The 18,925-nt window shown below is 45.2% G+C and overlaps 1 protein-coding gene across 3 annotated transcripts in view; it reads left to right on the top strand.

Annotated features, from left to right (window-relative positions):
• Positions 1–16,522, top strand: part of NCAPG2 (non-SMC condensin II complex subunit G2) — a 64,124-nt gene extending 47,602 nt beyond the window's left edge. For 2 of the 3 annotated variants that reach the window (XM_060305023.1, XM_060305022.1), the window contains exons 23-29: positions 3,022–3,209; positions 4,149–4,289; positions 5,829–5,932; positions 6,776–6,876; positions 8,007–8,106; positions 8,724–8,800; positions 15,909–16,522. In XM_060305023.1, coding sequence (XP_060161006.1) covers positions 3,022–3,209; positions 4,149–4,289; positions 5,829–5,932; positions 6,776–6,876; positions 8,007–8,106; positions 8,724–8,800; positions 15,909–15,952 — 755 coding nt within the window. In that variant the 3' untranslated portion in view covers positions 15,953–16,522. The remainder of the gene's footprint in view (positions 1–3,021; positions 3,210–4,148; positions 4,290–5,828; positions 5,933–6,775; positions 6,877–8,006; positions 8,107–8,723; positions 8,801–15,908) is intronic. The other variant, XM_060305024.1, reaches the window with a different exon arrangement.
• Positions 16,523–18,925: the final 2,403 nt, after the last annotated feature.

Consider the following 18,925-nt stretch of genomic DNA (forward strand, 5'->3'; position numbering starts at 1 on the left):
ACCGCAGGGCTGTGACCCCTGCCCGCTGCCTCCCTGGGGCAGCCGAGTCGGCACAGAACACCCCGTTGCTACAGTTGGTTCTTCCTGAGATCCCTAGAAGCTTGGAAATGCATAATTTGAATTTCTTTAAGCCTAAATATTTGCTAACAGAGATTGAAAGTATTATCATTTACCAAATTCAACAAGAAGTTTGCAGTTAGCTCTCTGGGGTCTTTTGCTGTAGTCTTGACTATCGTTGTGCAGACCCCGGGGAAGTCTTGGCCACAAACCCCACAGCTTCTTTCTTTCATGGTTCTGCCCCTGAGGTTGGCACTTGGCCTGCATGGGTGCTGGGGTGGCAGTCACTCTGCTCTGCTGTCTCGAGTGTACGTGTCCTTAATCTGTAATTACAAGCAAGATTTTACATCATTTGGTTACAATATCCACAAAGACTAAATATTAAATAGAACAAATGTTTTTTGTTTTAAAATCTTTTTCCTTTGTTTAAGTCTTTATAACTCTCGCTTTCTATTGTGAAAACAGCGTTTTAAACTTAAGCTTAATGATTGAAACATTAAAGATGATTTGCATTGTTAAACTCAATTTATCATTTAAGAATTATTTTCCCCTAAGGATTAAATCTATTTTTAGTATTTATAAAATTTTCCAAGGAGCTAATAAGAATTTTAGATCTCCAATGTAGCCCGTAAGCTACTGACCTTACCTTCGACCAAGCTGAAATGATCTTTGTATTTATACATTCTAACAATCGGGATTTCCCAGGAGAGAATCAACTGTGTGCTCATTCTTTGTAGTCCTGTTACAAATGAGATTATACTTTGCAGTTTTGCTAGGTAAGCCCAGAGCCTGTTCTCTGGACTTGCTCTACTTGAAAGAGTCCTAACAGAACATTTAAATTTAAAACTCAGTCACATTTATATTATTAACATTTGAGCATGGCGTTCTCCATGCTGAAATGCATATTCTGGAAGAGACGTCCTTGAATACAGCTGAGTTCCCACATATAACCCAGATGTAAACAGCTCAGTTCAAAAATGCAGGTGTTTCTGCTATAACACAACATGTGTGTTTTGAAAAACTCTGTGTGTTCTGCAAAATCAGGCACTGGAAGTGACGGGGCTTGTGAGAGAAGATGCCTGCGGTGGACTGTGGGCCGGTGCCGCGTGACAGCACCAGGAAATGATAATGCCCCCAAAAGTAATTAGCACGACTACGAGGAAGGTTGAATTCCTAATAAGTAAATATTACAGTAAATAATGGGCTTTGTGGTCAGTGCAAAGGTAAAGGGGGATTGATGGGGACCACAGCCTCCTGTGTAGAGCCGGGCAGGAGGGGCTTGCAGGACAGCACACCCCATCTGAGACAGAAAGGGGCCTGGGTCCACGTGGCTCTCGGTGGCTGCTGCCCTGAGATGGGCTAGTGAGCGTCTCCTTGCGTACAGACTCATGGTGGCCTGAGATGCTGACCGTCGGTGCTGGGCCGCGTGACCCCCCAGCTCAGCCATCCCTGTGCACCAGTCACTCTAGAGAAGCAAGAACTTCCGAAGTGAGGGCCTTCTGTTTCCCGTGGCTGCAAATCCTGACCTACCGTAGTAACTTAGCATACTCTGCTTAACCACTACCTATATATATTTGGTTATGACGCACATATGGCTTGAATGTAATGAAATAACTTTCGACTAAAACTTTCAACATTTCAGATTTTTGTCCGTAGTAAAGGCACTAGTTAGTATGAGGTTCTCCCACTGCACCAGGACCTTGAGGGTGGATGCAAGGGGACAGGCCCCCTTGTCCTCAGAGCCCCGTCACCCTCAGCGTGTTGGCCTCTGCTGAGCTGCTGCCTCACTGCCTGCTTCACTGAAATGACTGATATGTGGAGAATGTATCTCTCTGCCTTCTTCTAGATAAAGAGATTTGTTTCTTGAGAGTTTCTGTTAAGTTTGCAAAGACTCTCCAAACTTTGTGTTGATTCTGGTAGTGCCATACACCTTTTGAGGGGCAAACTCAACTGGAACATGACCATTTCTTTTATTACTTTAGTAGATAGATTTGGATTTGGGGTTAGTTTCTTACTTCTGTCTCAAGCAGAGCTTCTATGTCTATTAATCTCTTTCATAAATCAAGGAGCTTCCCTATTAGGGCCACATGATTCCTATGTAAGGTAGGAGAGGTCATAACGCTTTGTCCCCTAGATACTAATCTTTTAACGAGGAACATTATTTCTGTGCTTTTCTATGTGACAGGTTTTTAAAAAATATACATGTATAGTTTATATAGTATATACTTTTAAATGTATATAAGGAAGAATCATGGTTCCGGCCCAGTCCACCAGGGATGCAGCCCTGCATACGGACCTGAAGGTTAGTCAGTGGTGGGCAGTGCGAGGTGCAGCATGGGTGCAGAGTGGGGCAGGGGCATGGGAGGGCGCGGCCTCTGGCTCTGTTTGCAGTGCAGCTTACAGGCCAGTCTGCGTAGAAACAAAAAAGAAAATTGAAGGTCCTCAGCATGAATTGTAGAATTGAGTTCACACTCTGAAAACATTTTACCAAATTTTTACCAAATCATTGCCACACAGGAAAGGAGAGAAAGACACCAACAAACTACACAGTGTTGGGGATTTAACAGAGTTGGCCTCGGAGATTCTTAGGTCATAGTCTGAGAGCTCTAGGGCCTTTCCTCTCAGACCCGTCAGCGATGTCACCATCGTGTGAAAAAGTAAGACACATCCTCTACCCAGGTGTTCAGGGAACCACACTGTCCACACATGCAGTGCTTCTCAGTGCCTGAGCCAGGTGGGCTGTTACTGTTATTGAAGGCATCGGCTTCATATATTTAATAAAAGGAGCAAGTCGTAGGTATGTATGTCTGTTAGATTTTATGTTAATCTGACCAACCTGGGATTGGCTCACCAGTAACAGTCTCTTTTAAGTTACCATAATATACATGTGTTAAGTGAAAAATATATAATAATTTCAACTAAATCGTGTGACTAAATAACTGATTTTTTCAACTTTCTTTCCAGTGAAGGGATTCTTTTATGTTTCATTACTTCTTGGCATTCTGAAAGAGGTAACCAGAAGCTCCTTGACGCAGAAAGCAGATTCAGAGAAAGACGTCTCCACACTGCTTGATTTGGTGCAGAAAGTATTTCAGCAGATGTTGGAATGTATGGCGCGGAGCTTCAGGAAGCAGCCAGAAGAAGGCTTGCAGGTACTGGAGCCTCCCCAGGGCGGGACGGAGGGACTAGAGGGACAGCGCCCACCTGGTGGAGCAGGGTGCGTGGAGCCAGGCCTGCTCACACGCTGGGGCTATCGGGTGGGGAGAGGTGCCACGCAGACAGGAAGTGGCTGCCAGGTGCCACCTTCAGCTGGTGCTGCCAGCCCTCTCCCTGGGGTGGCACGCTCTGGGGCAGGAGGCGAGGGAGGCCAGGGGCTCACCTCCGGCCACCAGTCTGGGGACAGTGTTGACGTGTTCAGGTCAGTAGGCCAGCGACCCGAGAGCTCCTCTGCCCAGCAGGACAGAAGCAGAGAATGAATACAGTAGCTTGTGAGTGCCCAGCTGTTAGTAGTAAAGATTTAAAAAATGCTTAAATGGGAGGATGTTTATGAGCTATTGAAACTTTCAATTTTGTCCTGTTTTTTTTAGCTGGTAGAGGTAATCGAAGGTTATTGGCCATATTTTCTGTAGCCTAGCTCATATTTGAGTTAATTTGAAATAGTCCTGTTTTTGATGAGTTGGTTCAAGTGTCTGTGATCTATTTACGGAATTTGTGCCAAAATATTTTTCTTTTCTCACCATTGTCTGTACAGCTTCGTTCAGAACACGTGGCCTCATAGTGGGTGTCTTCCCTTAATGTCAGTGATGTTTCTTCATCTCTCCTTTCGAAAACTTTATTAATGTTATTGATACTCCTATTCTTGGGGATTTTTCTTTGCTCTGGGGTAAGAGTGTCATAAAGGTCCTTCCTGGCGGGCTTCAGTCCTGTGTGTCGCCTTCTGGTCGTGGTTCCCATCAGCTGCAGAGAGGAAGGTGCGGCAGTGAGGGTGGGCAGACGAAACGGGCCCCGGGCCCCCGGGGGACAGCAGGAGGAGGCCTCATTCTTGAAAGTGGTCTTCTAAGCACTAACAGTGACTGATGTGTTTTTCGTAGCTCCTTTATTCTGTTCAGACCCCTCTTCATGAATTTATCAGCACCGTGCAGTCCTGGCACGTGGACACGCCTGTCCACCGGGGCGTGCTCTCCACTCTGATTGCCGCGTCCGTGGTCGAGATAAGTCACCGGCTCCGAAAGGTGAAGTGTGTTGTCCTGAAACTGCTGTGTCTTGTTTTGACTATTCAAGAGGCTGTTTTCCGCTGGCAGCACATTTTTATGCTTTTCCAAGTATTTTTTCAGAACTCAGGTATAGCGGGAGGTCTGCTTCTCCTGCAGCTTCACTACACAGTTCCGTGGCTGGTTTGTGTTTAGAATCACGTGACCATGGGGGGAACCATGCTAAGGATGTTGTCGTTCTTCATTAAAACCAAGCTGCTCCTTGCATCTTGAATACTTCTTTTTGCCATATTTTAGAGGCTTAAGCGAGTTGATACATTTCTTAAGATTCCCCTCTCCTGACAGGCAGAAGTGGCCCTGGTCAGTGGCGAGCAGGGTGCACGAGTACCTTGGGCTCTGTTTCTGGAATAGCTCACATCTCTGACTGCCTTGCTGTACATAAGCCTTACTTTTCTTCTTCTTTTACGCGTAGGAAATTTGAACCTCTGATATCAGTTTAAACAGATAGTTTGTTTGCCCCTGCTCTATAAAGGACTGGCCATTTTCCTAGCAGTAGCCTATTTTATATGATTAGCCTACTTGGTTCAAGATTGACATAATCAGGATGGTAATTCAGGTCACAACAGAAACCACTCTTTCACGGCATGGAATCCTGGTGGTAGCGAGTGAGGGCATGGAAGGATGCCTTAAGATAGTTAAATAATGAGGCGTTTTCTCAGTATGAAAAGCTGAAATCTGATAGGAGATATCTTTGAAATATACAAATGCAAACATATAATTTGTATAAATTTTGTATTATAAAATCACAAATATAAAAAGAGTTGACAAAATTCTGAGACATTGATAACATTTAAGGCCCTCCTGAAAGCTTGAAGAGAGGTCATTTTGGTTTAGGAGCGTGATTCCTGGACTATACACAGCCCAAGAACTGGAAGTTATTCAGGCCTGTGAGCTACCCAGCTGATGACGATGAATCCGTCAATGGCCTGTGGGCCATCGTGGCCCACTGTCTGTTTTTGTAAATAAACTTATTTTGGGAAAAAAACAAACAAACAAACTCATATTGGAACATGACCAAGCCCATTTATTTACCTTTTTTCTATGGCTGCTTTGTGCTGTAACAGCAGAATTGAGTAATTGTGGCAGAGATCGTTTTGCCCACAAAGCCGAAAATATTTACTCTTTAAATATTTACTATTTACTACTTTATAGAAAAAGTTTGAGTTGAGAAAACCTGATCTGGACTAATAAGAGTAACGAGTTGTTTGCTTAGTGTAGAAACACGTTGTTTACAGAAGGTAATAGAATTAAAGGGTGTTCGACAGAAGGCTTGTTGAGTGACGTGTCTTTTTTCTTCTCTCCAGTTGATTGACACCACTGTGTATAGTAATAGGTTAATCATAATTATGGTAGGCATTGCAGCAGTTAATAAAAATCATTGTTTTGAGTTTCTGGAAAGCCTTTCTCAAGTTTGGAAGAAAACCCAGGGAAGTGTAAAATGAGTGATCAGTGCAGTCTCAGTCTCAATTCACGTTACTGACGACTTTTTTTTTTTTTTAGGTTTCTGATACCAAAGAGCTTACTCCCCCAGAGGGTCTTTCAGCCCTTCCACCATTTTCAAGGTGTTTAATAGGAATAATAATAAAATCTCCGAACGTAGTCAGGTAATCCCTTTTTCTTTGCTGTTCTCTTAATCCTGTCATGGCTGTAAGCTCTCAGTAACTTTAGCTCTATTCCTTTTACTCTCACCATTTGTCAAAAGTGCATTTTTTTCCTAAGAGAAAACATTTCCATACAATTTTCTCTCATTTTATCAGAGATTAAAAATATTAGCATTATACTTACACAAAGTGAAATTCTAACTCTCTGAAAGATATATTCATCCAAATAGTCTCTGGTTATGCTTTATCATAACTACAGTTCATTTAGAGGGAAACATTTAAAATTTTAATGTCACTGAAATACTTCCTACAATGGACACTTTCAAAACACGACTTGGGTAAATTCCATGTGGTTTTCATTCGGCACACAGCTGTTACTCATTTCTCCATGCCATGTGTCACCTGACCTGCTTCTAGGGTTTCTTGTGGCACATGCAGGACTGGTGGGCTACAAAAGGGATAGTTTTGCAGATACCTGATACCTGTGGAATTTTAATAGTACATATGTTCCTCGAAAACTTCAAAGAGCATTGTTTTTAACAGCTATGAATTATCTTTCAATAGCATATCAGATCTTTTTTGTGGGCATTATGAGTATGCAGAGTGGCTTTATTCACTAACCAGAACAACCCTCTTCTCTTTCTAGCAACGCCCTCTGATTTTAGTGTCTCACCTGTATGATTTGGCATGCTTACAGCGAAGAGTATGGGAAGGGTTTAGTCAACTTCCCATGTTAGCTGAAAACTAGAATTCATGGTGGTTGATGAATCTTGGCTATATTTGTCTTTCTGTAAAGTATTAAGATATACTGTAGAGTAATTTCAGTTGTTTTTTACTTTTTTGCAGGTCATTTTTAGATGAACTGAAGGCATGTGTTATTTCTGAGGATATTGAAGGCATCGTGTGTCTCACAGCTGTTATGCACATTATCTTGGTTATTAATAAAGGTTGGTTAAATTTTCTATGGTGTCGTCTGGGACATTGCTGGGTGCATCTTACACAGAACTGTTGTGGAATGTTTGGGAGTGAATCCCCTGCTAGTTAGGCTCTCACGGCACTTTCCCCCAAGCGCTCCACGCGCTACACGTGTGCCGTCTGCCTGGGCATCTGCTGTGTAGCTGCCACGTACCAGCTTGAATAATGGTAGCTTCTTAATGCAGCTCCTGTCCACTTTCCCCACTGGACCCATTACGTCTGCCTCTCTGTGCCTTAGACTGAATTTCTATTGATTTGTCATTTATTACCTTTGTCATGTACATTTAAAAATCTGAATTCATTTTTGCTAATGATGGTGTGTTTTGGTATTAATATTTAATGTATCTGTGTTTTGCTTAACTTTAACTGTGCCTATTCTGGGTATCCCAGCCAGTTGAAATAGTATTGGAAAAATAATTGGAGATACCTAGGAAGTGCTTACCTAAGTGTAAAATATGGTAATGTCCCTGCAGATGGACTACTATTAAGTTTCTATATTTTTGGACCAGTTTTACTAATGTTGAAATTATTTTCTAAGATATTATTCATAGAGTGATCCTCTCAAAAGAAGCTCTCCCCATAAGCATGAATGCGTAGTACGGCTGTAGATTCATGACAGGAATTTGTAACTAGTTTGACCCAGGCCAAGCATCAGGAAAGACTTGCCTGAGGCAGCGTCTCCTGGGGAGACATCTGCAGGAAGAGGGACGTTCTCCATGTGGAGGGTGTGAGGATGGCGGTTGGGGTGCAGATGACCACCGTGTACTTAATAGGTACTTAAACATTTGCCAAACAGATGATGACTCTGAAATGTGTTAGTTCTGTTACTGTTGAAGGTGTTGGTGATCATCAAGTCTCATGGCATGGACAGAACTCACGGGATCACGGCCTTGGAAACTACCTCAGAGCCAATGAGGTGCTTTGTAATCACTCATTGGATCTTCTAACATCCCTTTAAAGGGATCATTACTGTTCTGCAGGTCAATATATGCACTGACTCAGAGGGGAGGGTAGGAGGCTCTGTCTTACTGAAATTGAACCTGCATTGAGAGTCTGTGTGCTTTTTGTGTAGTTGTGTTCCATATTTTTCTGTCTTTAACAGGTAAACATAAGAGTTCAAAAGTGAAGGGTGTTGCAGCTACTGTTCACAGAAAACTAAAGACATTCATGGAAATTACTTTGGAAGAGGATAGCTTGGAAAGGTAAGGCACTAGATACCCACCAGGTGTGATTATCTGAACACTGCTAGTTATTCCTTAGGTATATTTTAGAACACGTTTTCATTGCTGCTAGTTACAGCCAGGTAGAAAACTGGGGATTGAAGGGATAGAAGTGTTTCTGTTGGCAAGACCCTTTGAGCATATGTTTTAATTACTTCCTCATTCTGTCTTTAAAAACAAAAACAAAACTGTCACTTGCAAGATTCTGCCCTAGAAAAGGAAGGGCATACAAACTCATTCTATATGGTTTTATTTTATTTATTATTTATTATTTATTTATTTTTGGCTGTGTCGGATCTTAGTTGAGGCACATGGGATCTTTCCTTATGGGCTTCTCTCTAGTTGTGGTGCATGGGCTTCAGAGTGCGTGAGCTCAGTAGTTGTGGTGCATGGGCTTAGTTGCTCCATGGCATGTGGGGTCTTAGTTCCCCGACCAGGAATCGAACCCGCGGCCTCTGCATTGGAAGGCGGATTCTTACCCACTGGATCACCAGGGAAGTCCCGTCATTCTATATGGTTTTAAACCTAGACAGGTTATATTTGGTGGTTTGCTGTATTTTTGAAACCATGAACATTCACTCCTCGGTTATAATTACCAGTTTACAAGTATCCATGTTGGGAATGGGAAAGGTCCCTCCAGAGACGGAAGAAACGTGCACTGTTTTCTACTCTCCAGGTAGGCTGTTGCTGCTGCAGGGACTGCTATCCAAGAATGTATTCATGGGGCTATTTTTCCAGCCAGGTGTTCTTCCTGCTGTGTAATGTTTTTGACATGCTGTGCAATTTCCTGTAGACTCTCTTCTGAATTGTGTTTGACTCTCAGACCAGCCACAGAAGCAGTGTTTTTCCTGCTGTTTTCTGAACACCATACAGTTAAGTGTTACAGAGCTTTGAACCAGGTAATTAGTTTTATATATGCCTGGGAAATAAGCCACTTTCCATAGCTACTTTCTCCTTTGGAGAAAGGCTTTCAAAATCCTAAATTGCTAACTTATGAACAAAGGCGGTTTTATCTCTTCCTTACCAATCTGTATACCTTTCTTTCCTTGTCTTATTGCATTAGCTAGGGCTTCTGGTACGATATTGAAAAGGAGTGGTGAAAGGACATACTTGTCTTGTACGTGATCTTAGTGGGAAAGCTTCCCATTTCTCACCATTAAGCACAATGTTAGCTGTAGATGTTCTTTATCAAGTTGAGGAAGTTCCCCTCTATTCCTAATTTACAGATAGTTCTTATCATAGTGGGTGTTGGATCTTGTCAAATGCTTTTTCTGCATCTACTGACAAGGTCATAGGATTTTTCTTCTTTAGCCTGTTGATGTGGTAGGTTACGTTAGTTGATTTTCAGATGTTGAACCAGCCTTGCATACCTGGGATAAATCCCACTCGGTCATGGTGTATAATTTTTTAATACGCTGTTGGGTTTAATTTGCTAATATATATATATATATATATATTTTGGGGTTCACGGGCCTCTCACTGTTGTGGCCTCTCCCATTGTGGAGCACAGGCTCTGGACGCGCAGGCTCAGGGGCCATGGCTCACGGGCCCGGCTGCTCCGCGGCATGTGGGATCCTCCCAGACCAGGGCACGAACCCGTGTCCCCTGCATCAGCAGGCGGACTCTCAACCACTGCGCCACCAGGGAAGCCCATAATTTGCTGATATTTTATTAAGTACTTTTTGCATCTATGCTCATGAGTGAGATTGTTCTGTAGTTATCTTTTCTTGTAATGTCTTTGGCTTTGCGACTAGGGAATTGCTGGCCTCATAGAATGACTTAGGAAGTATTCCCTCCCTTCTTCTGTCGTCTGAAAGAGACTAAAGAATTGGTATAGCTTCTTTCTCAAATATTTGGTTAGAATTCACCAGTGAGTCCATCTGGGTCTGGTGCTTTCTACTTTTGGAAGGTTATTAATTACTGACTCAATTTTTTAAATAGATGCCTACTCAGATTGTCTATTTCTTCTTGAGTTAGTTTTGGCAGATTGTGCCTTTCAAGGATTTGGTCCATTTCATCTAGGCTGTCAACTTTGTGGGTATAGTATTCCTTAACTGTCTTTTTTTTAATGTCCATGGGATCTGTAGTTATGTACTCTCTTTCATTTCTCATATTAGTAATTTGTGTCCTCTTTTTTTTTTTTTTTTCCAGCCTGGCTAGAGGCTTATTGGTTTTATTGATCTTTTAAAAGAACCAGCTTTTGGTTTCATTGATTTTCTCTATTGATTTCTGTTTTTCACTTCTTTTTTTTTTTGCTTTCTGCTCTAATTTTTATTATTTCTTTTCTTTTGCCTGCTTTGGATTTAATTTGCACTTTTTTTTTCTTTTTTTCTGGTTTCCGGAAGCCTAGATTACTGATTTTAGATGTTTCTTCTTTTCTAATAGTCAGTGCTATAAATTACTCTCTAAGCACTGCTTTTGCTGCATGGCACAAATTTTGATGTTATGTTTTCATTTCCGTTTAGTTAAAAATATTTTAAAATTTCTCTTGAGATTTCTTCTTTGCTGCATGTATTCTTTAGAAGTGTCTTATTTAATCTCTCAATTTTCCAGTTATTTTTTTGTTATTCATCTCTAGTTTAATGTCTGAGAGAAGACATTGTATGGGTTTCTATTCTTTTAAATGTATTAAGGTGTGTTTTATGGCCTAATATGTGATCTGTCTTGGTGAATGTTCCACAGGAGCTTGAGAAGAATGTGCATTGTGCTATTGTAGGGTGAAGGAGTCTTTAAATGTCAGTTGTATCCTGTTGGTTGATGGTGTTGAGTTCAGCTTGTCCTCACTAATTTTCTGCCTGCTGGATCTGTCCATTTTTGACAGAGGGGTTTTCCTTTATATATTTTGTAATCCTGATATTAGGAGCATATGATTTTAGAACTATTATATCTTCTTGATTGGATTGACCCTTTTATTTTTATGAGGGGTCCCACTTCTTCTCCAGTAATGCTTTGCTCCGTAAAAGCCATTTCGTCAGGTATGAAGATGGCTCCCCAGCCTCCTTCAGTGAGCATCTCTGGAGCGTTCGTGGTGTTTTAGTCAGGAGGCCGAAACCCCACGGTGATGGGACAGTGTAAGCTCCAAGTCAGGAGCTCCCATCAGGGCACTAGTGCAACGGACTGGGGGCTCGTGAGGGTCACAGCGAACTGTAAAGGGTGGGCTCACCCTCATGGGCTCAGCAGCTCCCCCAGCACTACCCCTAGGGAGGACGCACACCCCAGGCTGAGCCTCTCCAGGATGGAGAAGTCCTCAGGCCTTCTGGGGGGACCGCTGGCCATCTGGTCTCCGGGGGTTGGGGCCCGTCCATAGGGAGGTGCCAGGGGAGCTGCTGAGCCCATGAGCCCCACCGCGGGTCAGGCAGCCGCCCTGTGGGGCCTGGGTGCTGCCTCTGCTGCTTGCACCCCCCCGGAGAAGGCTGGACCTTGTGGGAAGCCCTCTGGCGGCCCTGCTGCTAGGGCTGGTGCTGTGCCTCATGAGCCCCAGCGGGGCCGTGGAGCGGGGGCTTGCTCGTCTGCGAGCCAAGGACGTGCGTTCAGTTACAGGCTTTACTGCAGAGACTGTTGACTATTTCCTATGCAGTTCAGGAAGGGTCTTTGAGGGAGAAACCCAACAGACTCTAGGGTTATGAACTTGTTTAATTTCTAGGTATGGGAGGAAGAGGGAAGTGAGCTAATTTGGAGGAAACTGAGGAGTGTTTGTATGTTTCTGAAAACACAGTGCAGTGCAAATACTAAATAAGGCCATCAGAATTACAAACTAGGTAAATGATAGGTTATTGTCATGGGACATGGTCATAACCTCGGAAATGCAAGCATTTTACAAGATTTCTCTGTTAGAAATACCATCTGTAAGGATAGTTTTTTGGAAAAGAATGGTATGAACTGCTCTGAGGGTGTAAGGAAAGAGGGACGTTTGCACTTGTACAGAGGTTCAAGGCGAGTACTTGAATTGTGTTAGTTACACTGACAGAAATAAAGGCCTTAGAAGTTCAGAACTTACTCCATGGAAAAGAAAAGGATATTCACAGAAATTAAATGCAGGGCATGTAATATTTTGTTTCTTCATTGTTTCTACAACTATGCAGTTTTCTGTGCTAAGCTGATACACAGATGGCAAGAAACAGTTCTTGCCTTTAAGGAGGAAACATCCTAAAAAAGTAAATAGGTAGAGACTGAAATATTGGCTTCTTACTTAAATATGCAAGAAGCACACTGTACAAAAACCAGTGTCTGGAAAATAAAAAAAAAAAGAACTTAAAAAAAATTGATGAAACAAAAAAATCAATCTAATGGAAGATAAGCAGTTAAGATTTAAGACTCTATTTTAGAATATTATTTATTTTTGTTGGCATAGAGACGTTAAGGCAAGTCTGCATCTTTAAGACTCTTGGGACCCTTTGGTCCAATGAATATTTTAGGAAACGGGGCATTAATTTAGAAGTGAATGTTTTCTTAACAAATACACTAGCTTTCTCTGCAGCAGGGTTAGTATTTTGTTGACTGGTCTGTTGGGTGCTGTCTCATTGCACTTTCAGTGCTTCACCTGGCATAGTGCTCTGTAAATTCTGTAAATTGTGTAAACTGGACTGTTTTCTCAGGAGCAACAGCATGCATTCACCAACGCACTCATGCATTTAAGTGTCAAAGGATGTCACCTTTATTACTTTCATACATAGTATACGAGTAGCACTATAATTAGAGATTATTTCTTAAGGTTTGTGTTATATCATGAATTTTTCCCACTAAGTGAACTGGAATCATATTATAAACAAGTTAATTACCAGCATTAACTGTGTTTTGGCAGCTTTGGTGGTGTATGTGCGTCCCCAACGTTAAACCTTGTGATTAGACTTGAAGCAAAGGAGTATTCCCTGAAACAGTGGCCTCTTTTTTATTATCAAGTATGGATACGTAATATCACCTTATTCCACTGTATGTAATTTTCATAGTCTTTGTAAAAAAATGAACTCGAGGCTGGATGCTTTTTGTAGCTCATTTAGAAGCATGCATCGAAACCTAGGGACCTTGGTGTGGATAATGAAAAACTACTCGTAAATAAAACCCTTCTTTAAGTAGAAAACATACGTTGCTTATCTTACCGATTGTTTTTCTCGGAAGGCTGATTTTGTGCCTCTCCTGTGTTGGCGTCTCCAGCCATGAGCACGGCCGGCCTTGGGCCGTAGGAGCTGGAGGTGGGCGGGTCGTGGGGAGTCAGAGCTCAGTGGGTGACATGGGGGACCCTGGACTAGGGCTGCCACTGTCCCTTCCAGCTCTGAAATGGTATGCTCATTTATTTTGCCCCTTAATAATTCTGATTCCTCTGGTCTATACAGTGTATCCAGCCCTCTTCCCAGGTAATAGGAGAATGACTGAATTCACAGGAGAGCAGAAGAGCTTGTTGGTATCCGAGCCCCGTGGGGTAGTCAGAGGCCTGGTTTGTACCCACCGTACCTTTGCTGATGCTGGGGTCCCAGGCAGGTTGCTTTGCCTCTCAGCCTTGGTTTCTGGCCTTGGAAGGAGAAGTCAGGATGCCCGGAAGCCCAGGACTGGCCTGGTGCTCGGTTCAGAGGTGACCAGAGTCTCAGACTGGACTTAGGCCAGCATGAGAGGCTGATTACCCTATAGTAATTTAATAAGTCGTTTTGCCAAGGTAACCTAACATTTTTCTTTAAGGGTTTAAAAATTCTTACATAAGGAGACAATATTTTCGAGTGATTAAAAATAAGTTTTAGATTGTGGAGCGTTGGTGACTTACCGTGTCCTGTGTCCCTCTGTCTCGTCTCCTGGGTGGGACAGTGCTCCCCACCTCTGGCCACCAGGGAGCTGGGGCCTGGCTGGCGTGTTGGCCCTTGCAAGCGTCCTAGCCTATAGCTCTCGAAGAGTTGATGCAGGAGGGTGGTGCCGTCGGGCACTGATGCTGGGAGGCCGGAAGGGATGGGGGGCATCCGAGTCTCCTGGTGTTTCTCCGGATGCAGACAGCTGCTCGCTGCTGATGGGGCGGCTTCCGTAGGCTTCGTGCTTCCCACCGTCCGCCGTCTCTGCTCAGCCTGAGACGTCTGTGGGGCGCAGACAAAAATGACTGCACACGTGCAGCGGTGGAGCGGTGAGAGACAAACAGGACAACCATTAGTAAAGCAGCAGTGCTGGGCCAGCCAGACACTTAATGACAAGAGTCTTCAAAGAAAAATTAATCGTAGCCCAAAAGAATGATCTGGAACTAAAAACCCTTGAGTTGGAAACATTGCTGAGGCACTGGAGCCTCAGCTCCCAGGTGGTCCAGAAGGTCGCCGTGGAGGGTGCCCCCGAGCAGGACAGACACCGATGAGGGTCCTGGGGGAAGCAGACCAGGGAGAGACCCAGGGAAGCAGCGATCCAACCGCCGACGGGAGAGGATTTCCTGGGGCCAAAGAGATATGCAATTTTAAAGATTCATTTCTTGTTGTTGTTGTTTATTTAACTAAAGTTTAGATGGGACTGATGAAAAAAATCATGCGTAAGTCTGAATAAAATTCCTGAATTTTGAGACAAAGAGAAAAATATGAAAACTTTTCTAGATCTGTGTTAGCCCCTACGGGGCTCCTCGTGACGAGTGGAACAAGGGAGTGTGACTTGAGATGTGGCCCAGGTGTGAGGACCCACAGCCTCTGCGGCTGGTGTGCAGAAGGGCTGTGAGATACGTTGGTGATGTTTTTGTGTTGGTTACAGGTTGACTTATTTCGGTGTGTGGGGTTAAATAAAATACACTGTTGACTCTTGGACAGCAGAGGTCTGAACTATGTGGATCCACTTGAATGCAGACATTTTCCATAGTAAATGGCCCAGGACCACACAGTCGTAGTTGGGTGAATCTGTGGATGCAGAACCGCGGATATGGAAGAGCTGCGTTCTCAGAGGGCCGACTAAGTTATCCGCAGATTTTCAACTTTGCGGAGGGTCGCGTCGCCCCAAACCCCTGCGTCGTTCAAGGGCCAACTGTCTTAAGACGAATTTCACCCATTCTTTTCATCTCTTTGAACGTGGCTACTAGAAAATGTAAAGTTACCCCATGCTTGTGTTGATACTGGACAGGGCAGGACACGGGCAGACCCGAGTGCCCATAACAGCTCCAGGCTGAAGAGTGAATCAAGCTGAGAGGCCGTTTGGGATAAAGGTTGAGGTTTGTCTTGGCAGCAGTTCAGAGGTTGGCTGGCCCACACACCCTCTGAGGGGAGCTCGGGGGATGGAGAAGGAAGGGGAGTGGGTGACGGGCTGCCCAGCCAGTCTCGCCTGGGGACAGGTGTGCAGGGGGTGGGACGAGAAAGTGAGGTGTGTGTGCAGGAAGTGAGCAAGCATGGTCGCAGCAGTGCGTCATGGGGGTTAATAGTTGTCGTTTACCTTGTGATCTCGCGAAGGAGGGAGACGAGCTAGCGATTGTGGGCGTGGGAAAAGGGGGCGCCCGGCCATACCCGTGAGCCTGCCGTGTGTCTCCTAGAGGAGAGTCCCTGTGAGTGAAAGAGGAAGCACGGCCAGGTGAGCACCTTTCACCGAGAGGGTCTTCTGTTCGTGTTCCTTGGGGACAGAGGACGCCTCCGGTCATGGATGGCTCTGTCTGTGTGCCGTGTGTCGTGCTAAGGTTTCTGCTGATGGCGATTCTTACTACTCCATTTACCTTTGAGAAACAGCGATTACTTCAGTTTTCTCTTTAAGTGTATTCTGTTCCAAACCATTTTTAGATTTATCCTGTGAAAATGTAAATTTGCATACTTCAGTCACATTTTTCTGTAGCTAATTCTTTCTCTGTGTTTCAGGTTTCTCTATGAATCATCATCAAGAACTTTGGGAGCACTTTTGAATTCATAACCAAGCCAACATCTTGGTCATTAAAAATAGAGAAAAAGGACTTACAGAAAGCGAGATGGATGTGTATTTTCCTAGTGTTTTTTTTTTTTTTTTTTTTTTTGCGGTACGCGGGCCTCTCACTGTCGTGGCCTCTCCCGCTGTGGAGCACAGGCTCCGGACGCGCAGGCTCAGCGGCCATGGCTCACGGGCCCAGCCGCTCCGCGGCATGTGGGATCCTCCCGGACCGGGGCACGAACCCGTGTCCCCTGCATCGGCAGGCGGACTCCCAACCACTGCGCCACCAGGGAAGCCCTCCTAGTGTTTTTAATGTCAATAACCCATATAGTAGAGAAGGGGTAGGATTTATTTTGGGGTGGGTATGAGTAGAAAACTCAAAGGTTCTTACATTTTTGCCCAGCGCCTGCATAAATGATACATTTAATGTAACAGGCTCCAGGTATGAATGGTGCAGAAACCCACAGAGCAAAGAAAAAAAAAAAAAAGACACCTTTCTAGCAAACCCAGTTGTTTTAAAAATGACTTTTATATATAATATTGCTTGCAAACTATGAGTAATAAAGCAATGACAACACCTGTTTGTCTACTTGATTTAAAAATATTAGTACAAGTTTTCCCCTGCAGGAACGAGGGCTGAGTTCTGGGCGGGCCTGCCTTTCTACCAGGGGCAGAGGTGTAAAGCGCAGGGAGCGGCTGGGTGGGTGCGGGGAAAGGGGCCACGCGCGGGGGCCTGTGGCTGTGAGTGCCAGGACACAGGTCCAGTCATGCAGCCTGAAGCTGAACCACCTTTTCTTTCCGAGAGCTGTCCCGGCTGACGGAGGACTGGCCCCCGGCTCCCTGGCTGCATCGTCCTGCGTCACCACCCCCGTTGCCAGAGTCTCCACGTTCAGATCCCGACAGCCACGGCCCAGGTCGAGGCCGTCAGCATCCTGCCGCCTGGGGTGCTGCTTCAAACGCACGCGTGTTCTGTCTTAGCCCCCCAGCAGGAAGGAGAGAAGTGCCAATGTCTCAGTGCCTCTGTTTCTCCAAGAAGGTACCTAAATGGACTGTGCACTGTGGTCATGAGCATTTAGCGCAAGGTTTTACCAAGGGATATCTGAGGACTGGGAGGTGGGGGGTTGATTACTCAGCTGGTTTTGAACATAAGACTATCTAAACATCTTTGCTAATTAACTAAGCCGTACTTTGTATTGGTGAATTTTTTTTTCTTTTTTGCCCTTTCCTTGTTTGCTTTAGTTTCAAGAATAGGCAAGCCTCATAAAATGAACTGAGGAGTGTTCTGTCTTTTGGTACTCCTGGAAGAGTTTGTTCAAGATGAGAAGTAGTTCCTTGCATTTGTTGTAGCACCCTAAAATGGAGCTTGGTGTTTGTTCCCTTTGTGGGAAGAGGTTAATTGGCTTTTTAATTTGCGTGTACGTTTTTAGGATAGTCGGGTTTTCTTTTATCTTGTGTCAAACTTGATGGGTGAAATAATCCAATTTGTGAAAAAATATAATTCCATTTTTATTGGCTCAAAATAGTTCAGACACTCCTGCTGTAGGCATACGCCCTAGAGAAGTCCCTACACGTGTGCACGGGGGACAGAGCGGGGTGCTCAGATGCGGAGTGGCGGGGCACCGGGGCGCTGGGGCTTCACTAGGGGAGCAGGTTTAAAGCACGCAGAACTGAACGCTGTATTCCTTATGCTCGCGTGTGTGATGACAGCGTGCGGATGCACGAGGAAAGGACAAAGACAGGCTTCCAGTCTAGTCCACCCCACCCCTTTCCTGCCCACACGTTCACAAAGCCCTCCTCGCTGTCATTACACACGGAATAAAAGCAGGGTCTCCTGGCTAACAGGCAGGGGTCCCTTCATGGGGTGGGGAGGGGGTCGCCATTCCCAGCGGGGAGGCCCTCCTTGAGATTTCCATCCTCCGGGTCTCCAGAATCCTCTGTGTCCTGCAATCGCATGTTCACCCTGATTCCTCCAAGCTTTGGGGTGCAGCTCCTCCCTCCCCACTCTGGGCTGTGCCCTGGAGTCAGGCGGTACTCGGTGTGGGACAGAGCTGTCACCCCGGGGAGAAAAAGGGAGGCACGGTGTACTCGGGAGTGGGGAGTGGTGGGCGATGTCCCTGTGCTGAGTGAGGGCAGCCATGTGGGGTCCTGGCCTCTGCAGCAGTGGGATGGGGATCGTTTGCTCCCCGCCCTCTAGAAGGGGCTCCGTGAACGTCACAGGCTAGCAGCCGAGGGCCCATTAGAGGCCCCTTTCCTTGGGGTCTGGCAGCCCACTTTCCCTCCTGGGTGGAACTGGGACCATCAGATGTCCTGATCAAGTGGAAATCCAATGGGCATTCCAGCCTAGCACACTGGGCGTCCACCGACATGAGGGAGGACACAGTCGGTGCTGCTGACGCAGTAAAAACCTTGGGATCCGTGTCTGAGCCCGTCTCCCGCCGGCTCCCATGCCCACCATCCCAGTGACTCACCTGCGGCTGGGCCATTTTTTTCAGCACAGAGAGTGGGAACCCAGCTCCCCCATTTTGAATACTTCCTGGTCCTAATGAGATGTCACAGATATTCTGGTCAGCTCCGAGGTAATCCAGAGCACTGACAGTCAGAACCATCCGGTTTGCCAACGGTTTGATCTGTCACCACCCAGGAGCATGAAGGCCGACAGAGCTGGTGCGCACAGGGCTGGGGTTTGAGCCCCACCTGTGTCCTCGCTGGGAGTTTCACTCTGCTCCCTCCTCAGGTGGACAGGAGGCCCCTGAAGGGACGACACATGGCTCAAGGGTCTTGAAAAATCTCCTTGAAAGAGTCATTCCTTGACCTGTGACTGCAACTATGTTCTCACTGTGAACCACAGGACGGCATCACATACAGACTCTGGCATGCTATGGCTGCCTGTCGTAAATATCAGCAAGTGTGACAGGAACGGACGGAATGGTTTCATAAGGAGAAAGGCACAGAGCATCAGTCCACGCAGGAG

The sequence above is a fragment of the Globicephala melas genome, chromosome 9 (genome assembly GCF_963455315.2).
Source record: "Globicephala melas chromosome 9, mGloMel1.2, whole genome shotgun sequence".
NCBI classification, from domain to species: Eukaryota; Metazoa; Chordata; class Mammalia; order Artiodactyla; family Delphinidae; genus Globicephala; species Globicephala melas.